The 16776-nt window shown below is 41.1% G+C and overlaps 1 protein-coding gene across 5 annotated transcripts in view; it reads right to left on the bottom strand.

The window, feature by feature from the left end:
- pclob (piccolo presynaptic cytomatrix protein b) overlaps positions 1 to 16776 on the bottom strand; it is a 73971-nt gene that overhangs the window by 19202 nt on the left and 37993 nt on the right. For all 5 annotated transcript variants that reach the window (XM_026287185.1, XM_026287184.1, XM_026287186.1 and 2 more), the window contains 4 exons: positions 10846 to 11331; positions 4371 to 10668; positions 2295 to 4021; positions 6 to 2139 (listed from right to left, as the gene is read on the bottom strand). In XM_026287185.1, the coding sequence (XP_026142970.1) occupies positions 6 to 2139; positions 2295 to 4021; positions 4371 to 10668; positions 10846 to 11331 (10645 nt within the window). The remainder of the gene's footprint in view (positions 1 to 5; positions 2140 to 2294; positions 4022 to 4370; positions 10669 to 10845; positions 11332 to 16776) is intronic.

The following is a 16776-nucleotide window of genomic DNA, read 5'->3' as shown; positions in this document are numbered from 1 at the left end:
TTTACCTTCGCTATCTGACATGGCCCCCTGAAGGTCATCCTTTATAAAGCCAATGTCCCGTTCATAGCCACTTGTCCTGGACTCCTCTCTCATGTGCTGTTGGACTTCTGGAAGAGAGTGACTGGAGCCAAACTGGTCTCTTGAGTCTGCTGAGATGGGTGGGAGTGGGCCTGCAGATGCTCTGGCCATGCCCATGGGCTGACCAACAGGGCTCAGTGGACTCTCCTCTTCAGAGTTTTGTGCAACAATAGGAATTCGCCCCCTGCTCTGACTAATTGGCAGACTTGTCGGTTTAGCCCTAGATACAAACTGTGTATCAATGCCCTCACCCTCAGTTTTCAGGCGTAGTGAGGAGTTTGACAAGTCTCTTTTGATAGATAGGTCCAGTCCATATACAGAGGAAGGCCTAGAGGAAGGTCTTGACCGAGTACCACTGGGGTAGGTGCCATCATCCTGAAGGGAAGACCTAATGGTAGGCCCTAGGTTGTGAGATTGGCCTAAGTTGAGTGACTGAGCCAGGTTAGCGGCAAGAGCTGAACCCAAATATTTCTGTTGCTCTGCTAGGTTCTTCCTAAGACCAAAAGTGATCTCATCCTGCAAGAGCCTTGCCCTGGCAGACAGTCCACCAACTGAGCTGGCAGAGGCCAAAAAGCTGCTGTAATCTAGTTCAAGGTCCCTGCTCTCTTGGATGGGCGAAAACTTTGTAATTTTGTGGTCAATAAGTGCTTTTTTATTCTTTAGCTGTTTCTGGTAAAGAACTGAGGCAGGAAGTTGCTTGGCAGCTTGCTTCTCTAAAGTTAGTCTCCCAATGCTATATTTCTCAGCTTTGGGGAAATGCCTAAAACTAGTGTCTGAGTGGAGGTAGTGAGGCAGGGCTGTAAGCTGTTCGAGGCTATCTGTACCGCGTCTGAACTCCTGCTTAATTTGCTGTTTCAACATCTTCAATTCATATGGCTCCTCCATGGAATCCTCGTCTGCTTTACCATATGAATGCAATCGAGAAGAAGCCTGAAGAGGACCAAGAAAATCTGCCACATCTGCAGTCCGATGAATGTCAGCAGTCCGGAGAAGTCGGTCAGCTTTGCTGATATCCTTATCGGCGATACTGAAGCTTGAACCAAGGCCCGTGGAGCTCTTTGTGAGTTCACCAATGTCATCAATCAAGACATAGTTCCTGGCATTATGGTGATCGAGGTCTGCATAGAAGGACTCAGCTGATATGCTGGACATGGGACTGCTGGCCATGCTGGCTCTCTCTTCCAAGCCCATCCTCAGATCAAGGCTACCGTATTTACCACCGAGATGGGAAACTCCATAGGCACTCTCTGTGGATGTAGGGACAATTAGAAGGGGCTGGTTGCGTATGACCTCATAGTTTGTCGTGATCTTTGGTTCTAACTCAGACAAAGTAGTCTGACGTGGTTTATGATGCATCAGAAGGAGTGAGGAATGGTCATAGCCAGTCTGCTGGGACTGCTGATTGAGTGAGGGTACTGATGAGTAGATGGATTGGTAGGGGGACACCTGCTGATGGTAAAGAGACTGCTGCTGGTACAACGTCTGCTGAGGATACTGACTTGTTTGGGATGCATATTGATAATGGGAGTACGGGCTCGTAAGCTGTGCATACTGGGACTCAGACTCAGTCTGAGGTGGAATGAACTGGTTAAACTCTGACTGTGGGGCAGTCCGTGGCCTTTCTAGTCCATGACCATTACCTCGTGCCTCTCTGATGTTGCTGACCTCACTATCTGACATGTAGTCTCGCTCTTCTGCCACTCCTTGTAAGTAGGCTCTCTCCCTCTTCTCCCTCTCTTTCAGTAAAGCCTCTTTTCTTCGATTTATACCCATCTCCAGATACCTCAATTTAGCATCTATCTCTTTCTCCTCCTCATCAAGCTCTGCCTGTATCTTACGGAGTTTTGAGGACTCACGTTCAACTAAATCCAGCTCTTTGTCTATGTCTTGGAGGATTTTGGCCCGCGCCATAGTGGTGTTCCTGCACATTCGTCTTCTGGCAGAAGCAGTTGTGTACCCAGAGAGGCCAATGAGGGTATCTTCTTCCGGTGGTGGATGAGGCAGAGTGCGCTTTACTTTCTTCTGAGTGCCAACTGTTGTGCCGCTCTGAGAACCTTTGCTCTGTTGATTAAAATATAAAACAGAAATAAAAAGAAAAACAAGCATGCAATAGACATGATATATCCAGAATGGACATTTGACATTTAATCATTTGGTGAAAAAAAATATAACAAATTGGTTATTGGTTAAAGAGTGAATACAAGTGCAGTACTTACAGAGTAGGTGTCTGAATACTGGTACATCATTCTGTCCTCAGTTGTTGGACTGAGTGACTTGGGGTCAGACAGAGATCGTTGTGAGGCCCTTAGTGATCTTGGACTACTGAGATGCATTGATGAATCTGCTGTAAGCATCTTCTGTGAACTTTTCCCAGGGGACACTGGTGAAACTGGCGAGCATAATCCCTTCGGAGATTTGGTAATTAATGATGCTCCAACATCATCAGCTGTCAGGTGTGTGCTAACACTTATCTCAGCAGGAGCTGGACGTCTTTTATCTCTGTCTGATGTAATATCTGAATCACTTTCTGTTTGGCCCTCTCTGTGTAAATCTACCTTTGTGTCCACCTGAGCCCGAACAGGTGATCTCCTAATTGTCCCTGAATGCTCTGTCTGAACAGAAATCTCTGCTACAGTTTGAATCGCAATACTTGATACCTTGCTTTTTCCCTTCTCTCCATCAGCATATCTACTGGAACGGGACTTGCGTCTGCTCCGAATGGGGATGTCCCATTCATCCTGATCCTCATCATCAGTTTGCATACAGCTATCTACACTTCTCCTACTTCTTCTCCTTCTACCAGAAGGAAACTTTTCAACCCCATCTTCATCGTCTGTTTGAACACCACTCTCAATTAATTTCTTTCCACTTAATCCCACACTTTGCTCTTGCTTGGCTGTATCTGACAGGTTTGTCGACAACAACTGCATTTGATCCTTTGTCTGTGCACTTAATGATACAGGAATGCTTGAACTATACTGTGTAAAAGCCCCAGAAGTTGTTGTTAGCCAGTTTTGGCCTGTTGTGGAGTCATGAGTGGACACTGCAGTTAATGTTGAATTGTCATCCTTCACTGGCCAGTATTGTCCATTATCTCCCCCTGAATATTTTGAGTCAAGTATGATGTCTGAGCTCAAGGGTGGGGACATACCCTCACTTGGCCTGAACCCACATGGGAATATCTTTTGCTCTTGTAGTTGTTGCTGAAGTTGCTGCTGTAATCGATGGATTTGCTCTAACTGAAGCTGCTGCTGTGCAAAAGTTTCTTGCTGAAGAATCAGATGGGCTTTGCGTTCCTCTTCTTTCTGCATGAGAAGTTGTTGCTTCATGTTCTGAAGCTCCTCCAGCTCCTTCTGAACAATGATCTGCTCTTGTTCACGGTAACGCTGTATCTCTTGCCTCTCCCATTCAAGCTCTTCAGCTAGACACAGCTGTTTCAACTTCTCTAACTGTAAGAACTCATGTTCAGCCTTGTACTGCTGGCTCTTGCTGTCATCTAAATCAGGAAAATTCGGGGATACCAGCATGTCCAGTGAGGCTGCTATTGCCTCAAGAGTAGCATCTGAGTAGAGCTCAGGGAAGGTTGTCAGGGAGGGAAGGAGACTGGCTAATGCAGAAGGTAGAATATCCTTTGATATATCAGACTGTGTGAATATTGATTGGTCTGTTGTGTGTACAAAGCCATATGGAGCAGGCTGATTTTGAAGTGTTAAAAGTGGATCTGTAGAATTGGTGAGACTATCGTATGTTGTGCTAAATACTGAACCCGGTTGGGTAGTAATTGCATACATGGAGGGAACAGGTGCAGCAACCGATGAGTAAACAATGCCATTTGTCGTTCTTAGTAAACTATTGAAGCCAAACGTTGTTCCTTGAGAATATGGAGTAGTGGTGATCCCAGTAAATGCCAAAGTGCTTTTCTTTGAGTAGTCTAAGGCCTCTTCTGTTATGTTAGGAAAACAAAAATAGCAGCAGCATCAGCATCTAAATAATTGCTCTGTTTCATGCAACATTAACTTATAAAACATCAAATGGAAGCCAAAGAGCATGCAAAGATCTTGTCAGTGTCATCAGATTAGCAGGATGCAAAGCCAAAACACTGAGGGACAACACGGAGGCAAATGCATGCATCTGTGTTTAAAAAAGAACAGAAAAAGACAAGAATGAAAATCAAGACATTCATAGAGAGAACATCACAAAAATAAGGGACATAACCAATAAATAATACATTAAATATAAATGAAAAATAAAATAAAAAAATAAAAAGTATACATGTGCACCATTATACTGACCTGTTGACATTTTAGCTGATGTCAAATCAATAGCCACCTCAGATGCCCCATTCTGATAGGAGAATCCATTCTTTCTTTCATAACTAAAGATCCCAGCCTCTTTGAAATTACTGTCAGATACTGAAGCCTTCATGGTACTGAGATCTTCAGTGACATGTGTTGGGGCAATATCAATTTGATAGCCAATTTGATTTTCTGGTTGTGTGGTCACAGTAGGCTGTGTTCTGCAGCTCCCTGTGAAAGGAAGCCTGTAAATTACATCACAGCAAACATTCCGTCTTCCAGATGTTAGATCAACTGGTGTACCATCATCTTCCAAAACAGTTGTTACCACTCCAGAAGATGAGGTCAAAGCAACCATGGTTTTCATTGGCTTAGATGTGGTGAGGTCTACAGGTCCAAGTGCCATTGGCTCTGTATGTATTGGTATACCAACAGTCCCATTTGTGAAGCTCATCGGGGCTATAGTAATGGGCATATGAGTAGGATCTGTGCTTGCAACAGCTTTGTATGAAAGGTTAATAGGAATCTCTGCACTGGCTGTAGACTTAGGTTGTGAATTTACAGGTCTGTACACTATCTGTGCAAGTGGCTCAAATGGATTGTATGTGGTAAGTGGAAGAGGCACTGAAGAAGCATTTCCCAGGTCCAGAGGCTTGTCAACTGTGTTGTTGTTGTAGGCAATTGTAGCTGAGCAAGTAACAATTGTTATGCTGTCAGTTACAACAGAGAGTGTTGTAGTGGGGATTATTTCAGCACTAAGATTCACAATTTCGGGCTGTACAGCAGTGGCCTGTCGCCCACTTGATTCACTTGCCAAGGAAGACCTACTTGAATCTGGGGTTGTCAAATCCATTCCTTGATCAGTCATTGTAACATTGACTTTAAATGTGGTAAGATCTATAACGTCACTAGGGTACTGTATTCTTCCATTCTGTTTAGGCTTTGGATGAACTTCTGGCTGGATTGTAATTGTGGCACCCACAGTTTCAGGTATGGGTTTGACAGGAATCCTCTCCTGGACAACTGACACAGTTGTTGTTCTTTGTACTTCAGTTGTGACAACTTGGGTTACAAGATTAGGCAATGCATCAGGACGCTGCTCAGTAGTTGAGACTGCAGAGAAGACTTGGCTCATGCTTGATATAACTTTATCTTGTCCACAAATTTCTTGACTCTCAATAGATTTTGTAAATTGGGTAAATGTTACTGGTGCTGGTGGCACAGTTGTTGCAGTGGTCACTACTGAAATGTCTTGTTTTTGCTCATAAACTGTTTGCTGCTCTTGAAGCTGTGTTATTGGTACTGGTGATGAACCCATTTCAGTTAAGGCCTCTTCAGAAGCTGAGACTATCAGTATTTCTTCCATATCCAAACCTGGAATGTCTTCATTTTGAGCTGGGATTGGAATCTGGGTTATTGTTATTGGAGCAGAATATGTTTTTTGCATTTGTTGCATCTGAAGTTCTTGTTGCACATCACTCACTGTATAGTGAGGGACTGACTCAGTAGAAACTCCTGACACTGGGGCTAATGCTACTGGTACCTCCTCTGACAATTTTGATGTATGCACCACTGAGACTGGAGGCATGGCAAGAGGAGAAATCAATGAAGTTGTGGGGTATGTCATTTCCAGATATGCTGTTGATTCCAGATCAGTGGGTGGTGGTTGTGGTGCTGCTGCAACAGGTGCTGCTGAAATCAAAGCAGAAGGTGCCATTACAAAATGTGGTGTTATAAAAGCAGATGGGGAATGCATTGTATTTTCCATTGTGATATGAGGAACAACAGTCATAGTCTGTGATTGTCCTGATGATGCCACTACAAGAGGTGCTGAAACAAATGTTGGTACAGAAGCAACTGGCAGCTCTGGGACTGTTACACAAGGTTCCATTATACTTTGTCTCGAATCCGCAGCTAGTGTAATATGATATGTCTCTGAAGCAAAGTCAGGTGCCATCACCTCAAGGGGCACTGCTGTATTTAAAGCTGAGGTAGGCTTTGGTGGGGCTGCCACAATTTGTGCTGAAATTAATGACACAGGTGCATCCACTGCAGATGGAGCAAACTCTCTTGGGGCATCAGATGGAACATGTTGTCTGGGAGTTGGCAGTGATGATCTTCTCATCGGTGCTTGAGTTGTAATGCCCTCAACGGGTGATCCTGGTTCTGAGGGTAATGTAATCACGACATATGTTTCAAGAGTTCTAGCAAATCTGGGTGACAAAGGTGATTTTGGTGATGAAGCACTGTGCTTGGTCTCTATAGGGGCAGTCAAACTTAGTGACAAAGCATTTGGAGGTTCCCTTGTTCTTGGTAGAGTTGCAGCACGAACTGTTTGAACAACTATTGGCTCAGGGCTAACTGGTGGTTTTACGCTCTCTCTTGATCTGTGACTAAATACCAGTCCTCGGGGAATACATACAGGTTTGGGGGGAACAGGGGGTGGTGATTTGTGTGTTGGGGTCACAGCTGGTTTTATATTTATAATGGCTACATTTGGTAGGGGTTCAGGAACAGTTACTGTAACTGGTGAGGGAGTTGGAATAGACTTTTGCTGATTAAAATCAGTCTTGGGTATTGCACTATATGGCAATTCTGGTGGGGAAGCTGGAGGAGGTGGTGGAAATGAAATCACTGGTTTATCTGTTCTTTCTTGAGGAACATGGGGTTTTCCAGATGTCACACAAGGTGAAACTGTTGAATCAGTGATGAAACTTGATATTGTGGCTGGATAAGTAAAAGGAGAAACACTAACAACAACAGGGTGCCCTCTCCCATCTTCAATAGTTGTTTTATCTGCCATGTTTTCAAAATTTGGCAGTCTGGAAACAGCTTGACCTTGTTGTGTCTGTACAACAGGACAAATGATTTGTGAAACTGACTGTTGGGAAGAAATTACATCATCTGGTACGTTTTCCTTCAGTAGAGCTCCAAAAGCAACAGTTGTAGTAACAATGGGAGAAACAATAGAGACTGTCTTTGCAGCAATATGCTCTCCATGACTTGCTGGAAGTGAAACAGTGGCTGCTTGGCCTAATTGGGGTGTCATGTGTGGTCTGGTTTCTGCTGGCCTCTGAATAGGAATTTGAATAGAAACACTGGTTAGTGGTTTAATGTCTTTTGCTAAAGCAGAAAAACTGGATTGAGCAGACAGTGGTGTGGCCACTTGTTCAACAGCTGAGCTGGTCTGGTCTGTAGAGAGAACATTTGACGGTATTGAAGCTGATACCATTGTTGGAACAGAAATATGTGCTTGATCCACTGCTGAAACTATAGCGGAAAGTGGGGCATAGGTTATAGAAGGTACTGGAAAGGTCACAGATATTGATTGAGAAGGAGATGTAACCAGGTCTGGCATCTGTGCAACTATGGGGGTAGTTGTAGGAATCTGACTCCTGAGTGAAGTGGATGGCAGGGTAGGCACTGAAACTGGAGTTTGTTTTTGAACTGGATGGTCTAATGCAGGGGACACATGATCAGGCATTTGAATTATAACAGAAGTTTGTGTTAAAGGTCCTTTGTGAGACTGTATAATAGGTGTAGCAATAGTAGGAGGAGTGTTTACGTGGTCAACTTTTGGAGGAATTATTGGTGCAACAGTTTGTTTGTCTGTTGTGGCTGATTCAGCAGCTGAAAATGTTTCATGTATTGCACTAGCCAAAGGTCTTTGAGCTAAATCTTGAAGAGCTAAATCCGATGTACAGGATGAAACACTATCGGGAGTAGGGACTGTTTCCTGTGTAGGTTTTGATATAACTGTTGGTTTTGGTGCAGGAGTTGGTTTTGGACCGGGTGTTGGCTTTGAAAAAAGAATTTCAGAAGGAGTTGGAGATCCAGCATTTTTTGAGACATGTGGTGAGGCTGAAATGACCCGTGAAGGGGATTCAATAATCTGTGTGGATGATTCAACAGGAGCAGTTGCTGATGGATGTGTTGTGGCTTGTTCAGACACCAAATCTGGAATGTGAATTACAACTTGGGGAGAAACTTCAGCTACACTGGGGCTAACTGGAGTAGTTAATTCAGATGTCTGGTCAGAAACTGGAGAGGATGATGGTGCTGTTGTTAGTTCCATATTTGAATCTGGGGATGAGACTGCTGGAGATGCTGGTAGAGACAGTGGTGATATTGCTGTTGTCTCCACGACATGTTTTGATGTAGGAACTTCACATATTACAGAAATGGGAACAGTTTCAAATGATTCTTCTGGGGCTTGTGGTTCCTCCTCACTTTGAGGTATACCAGTTGGCTCAGGGGAAATTTTGTCTTGTGTCACACTGTCCTCCTCTTCAACTTCCTCTTCACCAGAGGAGCACTGAGTGATCTTTAAGTCGGGAATTGGATATAAAGCTTTAATCCCAGATACACCCTGAGTATATGTAGAATCTGTAATATAAGGCTCCAAAATGCATTCAATAGGTTCAGCTAGGTTGTCTTCTTCCCCACTTGAAGGGATGAGTATCACCTCAGGGGAATCATATGATGACTCAGACACAGTCAGAGGGGAGGCAGGAGACACAGGAGTTGACTGGGTAGGACTTGTTCCTGGTGTTAAAACATCTTTTTGTGTCTTCAATCGCTCTTCATAGGCATCCTCTGTTTCCAACTGTGGCTTTTCTTTTTTATCTGTAGAAAGTGCATAATTTCCAGAAATACTCACATAACAAGTGTCACTGACATCAAGTAGCAAGGATGTGTCAATCTTTGTTGCATGTGCTTGCTGAGCCTCCTTCTCTTTTTGAATGTTCTTGCTTCTTTTATTCATCATCTCTTCATAAGCCTCATCTGGTGTCATAAGTATCCTCACCGACTCATGTTCAGACATCTTTCTCAAATCTTGTTCATGGGCGACTTTACCAAGATCTGTGGCAGCCTGTTCTTGTTCTTCAACTAAAGTTTCATAAGCATAGTCCTCTATTAACATGCCTCCATATAATGGTTCAATATCAGGTGGTGTGAATTTCTCTGCTGTTTTATATTCCTGTGCTTTCTGCATCATTTCCTCATAAACCTCTTCAGCAGTCTTTAATGGCTTCTCTGCAGCATAATGTTTTTCAGATGATAATGTTCTGTGTTCTGCATTCTCTGGTTCTGATTCAAAACTAGGTGAAAAATCAGAGAAGGAGGACTGCCGTTCCTCCATCCCCGCTGACTGCCTTAATTTATCAGTTTTAGTCAAATGATCTTGTCTCCTTTGCATGCCCAGATCTTCTCTTTCAGTCTTAACTTTTTTTGTGATCTTTCTTAACTGCGGCTGATCATCTCTTTCATCTTTGTGCTCCATCTGTTCACCCTCCTCACGTAACCCATCCTCCTCAGATGAGTCCTCTGTAGTGGGAAGGGCCTGAGCATGAGGTCTATGTTTTGCCTTTCTTTGCTGTTTACTCTCCGCTTTTGCCTTTTTATGACTTGGGCTACTATCACTGTCCTCATCAATAGAGGACACAGAAGTAGGTGAAGCTGTTCCTGGTGTGATGCTAGACACCTGAACACTGGATGACCCATCACCCTTGGATGAGTCTTCAATCAGACTCTCATGCTCCTCTGTGGTCTGTCTAACAGGAGTTTTTTGTGTGATTGCAACTGCTGTGGTGTCAGTAGCTATGATCTTCTCATTGTCATTTGACAAATCTATTTCCACTCTGATTTTTTCTAATGCATCTGAGGCACGGATGACTTGGGCAACTTGATCATCTCGGTCATAAGAAGGCAGAGTGATATCAGAAATCTCCTCAGGCTCTATTGTAAGTTTCGTTAGGGCATGTTTAGGCTTCATGGAATCATCAGTTTTTTCAACTTCTCTGGTTTCTTGCTGTGTTTGTTGTTCTTTTCTGTGTTTGTCCTCATCAGAAGGCAAGTTCTCGTCTTCACCCATGTGCATAAGTTGCCTCCGTATGAACTCTTCGTCATCTCCAGAATTTGAACTGTCTAGTTTGTAGTCCTCACTGCTGGAGGAAGCAGGCCTCACTCTTCTTCTCTGTATCTGAGGGGAGGGTTCACTCTCACTGCTGTCCTCATGGTATTGTTTTACACTGTCTGGTGCTCTGACAGGCAACAGTTTTGTAGCGGTTTCTTTTATGGCTATTTCACTTACTCTCTGTATCTCCTTAAGCTCTTCCTCAGCTGAGCTGTATGATTCTACTGATACCGGCAAGATGTCCTTTCTATGTTGCTCTTTAATATCTGCTTTTATGATGTCTACTTTAGACATTTCTTGAAGAATGCTATCCATCTGTACCACAACATCTTTCTGTTGTCCTTCTTTTGCAGGTTGAATGCATGTATCCTGTTTAACCTAAGGAAAATTAAGAAAGAAAAAGGGCATATACATTAAATTAATATGGCAGCTCTTTTCTTAAAACATGCCTGCCTCCATTTTTTAATATACTACAATAAAATAATATAAAACAAATGTTTGAATAATAAAATAAAAAAACACATTACTAAATAATGCATATATGTAATATTATACCTTTACTACATCTGCCTCAGTTGGCACTGCTGGAAGCATAGACATCGGTTCTGTTTCTACCCATGTCTCATCAGGGATTTTGTCTTCGCCTATTTCTTTCAAAGTGCACTCAGCAGCAGTATTAACAGCTTTCTGAGTCTCTGCAGCTGGTATTGGTGCCACCACAGCTGCCATCTCTGTCTGCAGCATATCTGTTGTAGGAACAACAGAGAGAGGTGCAGAGACCGCTGGAGTGGTCACCGCTGCCTTTGCAACAGTTGTAGATGTGGTTTTCTCCGCGTCTGCCTGCTTTCCATGTGATGGTTTTAGCTCAGATTTTGGAATAGGTGTCTGTGCAGGGGCAGGAGTTTCAGGAGTCAGGTACAGCTGTGTTCTTGACATGACTGTAGACTTGTCTTTTGGGATAGATATTGGCATTTTTCCCGTATCTCCCAACTGCCAAGCTAGAGCTCTCTGTGTTTGACAATTCAAGCACAACCACTCATCCTGGAAAAAAAGACAAATACAATGAGATCTGATAAATATACTATAACAATTTTTGATTTATTCAGATAATATTAAGAAAGTATCTCAGAAATACAGACATGCTATTAATTTAGTGTCACTGATGGTCCTTATTGCCGCACCATAATATTAGACCCCCCCCCCCCAAATTACATATGTTTGAATAAATTACTAACAACCTTAGGGCATGTAGTTTATTGAAAGATTGCAGAGAACAGTAAATCAAATTCACAATAAAAACACTGTCCTCAGCAATTTTACAAACGCCCTTTTCCTTTGATTATTCTGGCAAGTTAAAGCAGCAGAAAAACACCTGTCTCTGTTCCTACAGGGGGCAGCGCTTACATGTGTTTACGTGTGTGTGTGTGTGAAAGGATGAGGAAAAAATGCTTGCACTGAGGACATGCTACGATTAAAACATGAACACACACAAATAGAGAGTCTTAACAGGAGATTAGGGTTTATTCCTACATCCGGTGATACAAACAAACCATAATTCATAGGCACATGGTCTGACTTGAAAAATGTTATTTATGATTTAACACCCCCCCCCCCCGTCTCTTTTGTCATACTCAAAAGATTGTTCACAAAGCTGTGATTATAGAAAAACATTTGCTTAGAATCTGCACTGTAAATCAAATCATTTAAAAAACATGGGTATGCAAATGCATCCCAAAGGAAAGAAAGACAAAGACCAAGACTAACTCCAGACTGAAGCCATAACTCCATTCTATTAAAAATGCTGCTAAATCTCCCTTTTTGTAGATCATATGTATTTCATCTCTCTGGCTCTAATGACATTTTATTAATGAATGCAACAGAAAGCTGACAGATTTATTCTGGATCTTTTTAACATTTTGTACTAGAAATAATAAATGAGCCATAACCAGATGATGGTTGACACATGTAATCACAGACAAAGAGGATAAGGCAATGAGGTAGATCAAGACAGCCTTCTCTCTTCAAAATGCATGATTTACGATAAAATGCCAGACTAAACAACAAGGGTTTGACTGGGTCAATACAAATTGTCACCATGGAAACCAGATAAGATTTATGTCCCCAACAGTACAGTCTGTCTTGAGCCTTTAGTTGCATATCAAAACCTAGTGAGCTGCCTACCTAGACAGCATCTTAAGGTGTGGAGAGGGAGGCTGAAAGCATTGCAACTATTCTTCAGACAGAAGGCAAAATTAATTTAAAAGAATTAAGCTCAAAATGATTATCATAATGTACTAGTTGGCTCAATATTGTGTTTATGCTATTGAACTGTAATCTTAGCAACATGCTAGTGTACATGAATATGCTAATTCTACTGAAATCTTATGAAGGGTAAAGAGTGTTCCAAAAGACAATTAAATATTTATCGACAAATTTATTAAACAGCAACAAACTTTAAAAGCTTGTAGTTCTTGTAAATTTGGGCAAATTTGTGAATAAATAGTAGTAATGGAGTCACATTGGTGAGGCAACTGCCTAGAGCAGCTTGTTTATTGAGAAAAGCCCTTAAGGGCACTTCTGAGCAAGAGAAGTTTCGTGAGAAATAAAGTGTTTTAATAAGGTTCAGCATCCAGTACTTTAAGTGCCCCTATTATGCCATTTCCAATATTGCCTTTCATGCAGTGTCTAATGCAGCTGTATGTGAATGTAAATGATCTGCAAAGTTGTAAAGCTGAAGGTGTTAGATAAATACAATGATTGTCTCCCAAAATAAAGAATTGACTCTGAACAGCAGAAACGAGTCGTTAGTAATTCGAATCCCACTTCCGTGAAGGCTACACGTCACGGGGTAAAACATTTGCATAATGCAAACCTATGTTCTACGTTGGCCGACCAACTTGACCCCGCCCACAAACACATCATTCTACTGACGACAGCTTCTCTAATCTCGGGGAGTTCATGCATTCACAGAACACTTGCTGTTGAAAGATGGATTAGTATCCTGTTTACTTGGACCAGCTGCTCCACCGAATCACAACCTGTGAGTATGATAAATAATAGATGTTCATATTTTCGATAGAGCATTCAAAACACAGAACTATTGAAATTGGCATATAGTTTCCGACACACGCTGTACACCGTAGACCAGTCACAACAGACTAGGGCATCTGACCAATCAGAGCAGAGAAGGTTCACAGAAAGGAGGGGTTTAGAGAGACTGAATCTTTGAACTGCTTTGAACAAATCATTTGAGAATTGCTAGAAAATGAGGTGATATTAAATGCATATTCTGAGAAAACAAACACATTTTTTTGACCTTGCATGCATGTATTCCTGATGTAGGAGATTCCCAAAATAATTTTAGGAAGCAAAAAAAATGGCATAATAGGGGCACTTTAATAAATCCTGTAAATAATGCAACAAATACAAACATGACATACTAGATACTAGCTCACTATAAACTAGATATGCAAATTTTCCTTTTAGAGCAAGATAAATTAACTCACAAACACAGTCAGAACATGAACAGAAATACCCATGGTTGCAAGAATAAATGAGAACAAGCTCATTTCAGCAGTGGCCATGGTTTTAGTAAAAGGTGCAATCATCACCACTAATTGGAAACTTGACAGCTTATACATATGCAAATCAGGAGAAGCCTGATTCAGCGAACAGGACCATCAGAGCAGGGAAACGAATCAGGAGATTAATTAACAATAAAAAGAACCAATCATCATTTCCAGCATGTACGGCTTTGTGAAAGAATGTCCTCATCACTGCTGCTTGTCAGTACTACAGGCAATGTAGAGTGCTGATCACGGCACATAAATAAAACCGCAAAAACAAAAAGACCGAATTGTGGGTGTTACAAACAGGAACATATCCAAAAAGTGCTTAATCAATTTGCTAAACTGCATATTTTTTAAATCAATTAGCCTGTGTGTTTCCTGAACTACATGAGTAATCTATTTTATTATTTTGGGATTCACATAACTCCAATCAGCACACAGAATTTGATTGACTTATTTTTGCAGAATAAATAGATATGCAAACTATGGTGATTCCAATAGTGTCGGGATAGGACCATTTTTCTTTTTAAGAATATTCTGCCAGCATTCAAAATCTAATATGGCAAAATATCTTCAGTCATTTATAAAATTCTTCCTCTATGTTATCTAAATTATCTTCCTTAACTTTACTTGTCTGCTTTTTATTACAGTAGAGAAATGAGAAAAGGGCAACAGAAATATGCTTTTCAGATGTAGTTGCAGATGACTACATGCCATGGTGATTACACTTATTCCACAAAGAGCAGTCAAGGAGAGATATTACTCTACAAAGCCCTATTCGCATGGGATTAGTATTATCTGGGGATCTTGTGTGATTTTGAAATTACCCCCCCACATCTGAATGTCGTGTGGTGCATTGGCACGGGATAAGCGAAGCCTGTGATTTTACTAGAATTTACTGACTTATCTCCTGCATACGATGTAAAGGCTTTGAGAGTCCCATTCTTTGGTCCAGAAAGATGGATAAAAAAAAGAAACTAATAGGCTATAGTTTCATGCCCTGTGTCATCTACATTTCATTAGGTTAAAATAATATCTCAAACTTTGCTTTCGTTATTTGTAACACATTAAGCTCAAAGTCTTTACAACTTCATCTTTCTGCAAATTGTATGGTGTAGCAATATGACAGCACTCCAAATTCTAACAAACACTCCAACGCAGCTCCATTATTTGCGAAAGATGGATAAAAAGACGCACAGGAAACAAAATCCTTGAAAAATGATATACGGCCAAATCACAGAGATTCTGATTTGCACTGGACTAATATTATCACAAGACCTCTGTGTTCAGCGAAATATGGTAGGTCATTTGTGGGGGGATTTTTACTTTACAAATTACAGACATGGCTGATTTGCATGGGATTAAGATCACAGACAACCTTAGCAATTATTACAAATGACTGGAGGTCACCGGGTAATACTTATGCAACAAGGACAGGTAAGAAACAGAAACAATCTGTCTCTGATAAAATGAAAAAATAATGTTTCACAAGAAAAAAAAAAAAACACCTACATTTTGAGCACATTCTTACCAATGCCATTAAAAGATAGCAATCCAGCCAACATAAGAATGAGAACAATAAATTCAGCACTCCGTTTTACTGTGTCTTTTTTCATGCAACACAGCAGTGGAAGATCACGCAACATTACCCAACATCATAGCTTCTCACCTCACAGTGTTAGTATGGCCGGTTGCACTTTTTTCTGCCATTAATGCCATTTACTATGGAATATGAAATTCCAAAACTACTAGTAAACTGGTACAAACTCCATCTTACGGTTTACAATGTTTAACTGATACAAATTTTCTCTCGGATGTTTAAAGTAGCATTTTCAGAACCTCCATAATTTTATCATGACTTTTTCAGTTGTGTGTGTGATGATTACAAAATATTTATTATTTAGATGTAAATAATGTTTCTCACAATTGTACTCACAAATAGTCATTTCTTGAGAAACTGGCTAAAACAAAAAATGCATTGACTACAGAAATGTGTAAAAAATTAATTGTATTTGACCTTTTAAGGATCTATTAAATTTGCATAACTTTTCAAGACCTAGGTATCATGCTGTTATGAACACGCTGAAAATAAATGTTGTTTTTGGTTTCCCGCCCTTTTTTCAGCCCTCAAGGGCACTGCTGAGTAGCACTTTTATCAATACAGATTGTGTCAAAAGAACTATAAAGTATTAAATAGGAAAATAGTGTTGAATAATGCAAAAATAGTTTGTCAACATTAAAAATAACATTTAAATATCTGACATCACTGGTTCTCTACGTATTAGATACATATGTATACTCAAGTTTACTGCTGCATTATGTTCTTATGTCCAGTGTTCTTGGCTGTCCTTAGCTGTAATTTTATGTTGCGTTGGTAATATTCTACTAGAACTACTGTGAATACTATTATTACTTGTTCTTCCTGTTGGGCAACTGTATCTCTGCGTCCGCTGCAGCTGGTTCTGAACCAGCTAGGCCTTGCTGAACGCCATGCAAAGTCCTCTTTAATTACACACAACTAGCGAGGACCAGCAGGCCTGGAGACAAGCATCATATGCGCCTTTGTTCTCAACAATTAACCCTAGAAAAAAACATTCCAGTTCTCTGATGATAAGACTCATAAAACCTTACAGCACCACAAAAAGGCACACGCCACTGAAGGAAATATCTGACCTTTTACCAAGCTCTAATCTGTTAAATCTGTTAAACTTCAACCAGCCAGGATGACTTGGGATAATAGCTTAGCCATATAAGTTGCATCCTTTCAATATCTGAAAGCTATACTCACCGCAACATGTTACCTTCCAGCCATCTTGACAATTGCATTATTCCTTAAGAGCTCCTTAAGATATAGCTCTTCGATTCATCTGCTAAGGGCAGTACAATCTACAATGCCAAAAGCCATTAGGATAATAAC

Source organism: Carassius auratus, chromosome 18 (genome assembly GCF_003368295.1).
Source record: "Carassius auratus strain Wakin chromosome 18, ASM336829v1, whole genome shotgun sequence".
NCBI classification, from domain to species: domain Eukaryota; kingdom Metazoa; phylum Chordata; class Actinopteri; order Cypriniformes; family Cyprinidae; genus Carassius; species Carassius auratus.
This window is presented reverse-complemented; position numbering and strand designations above follow the sequence as displayed.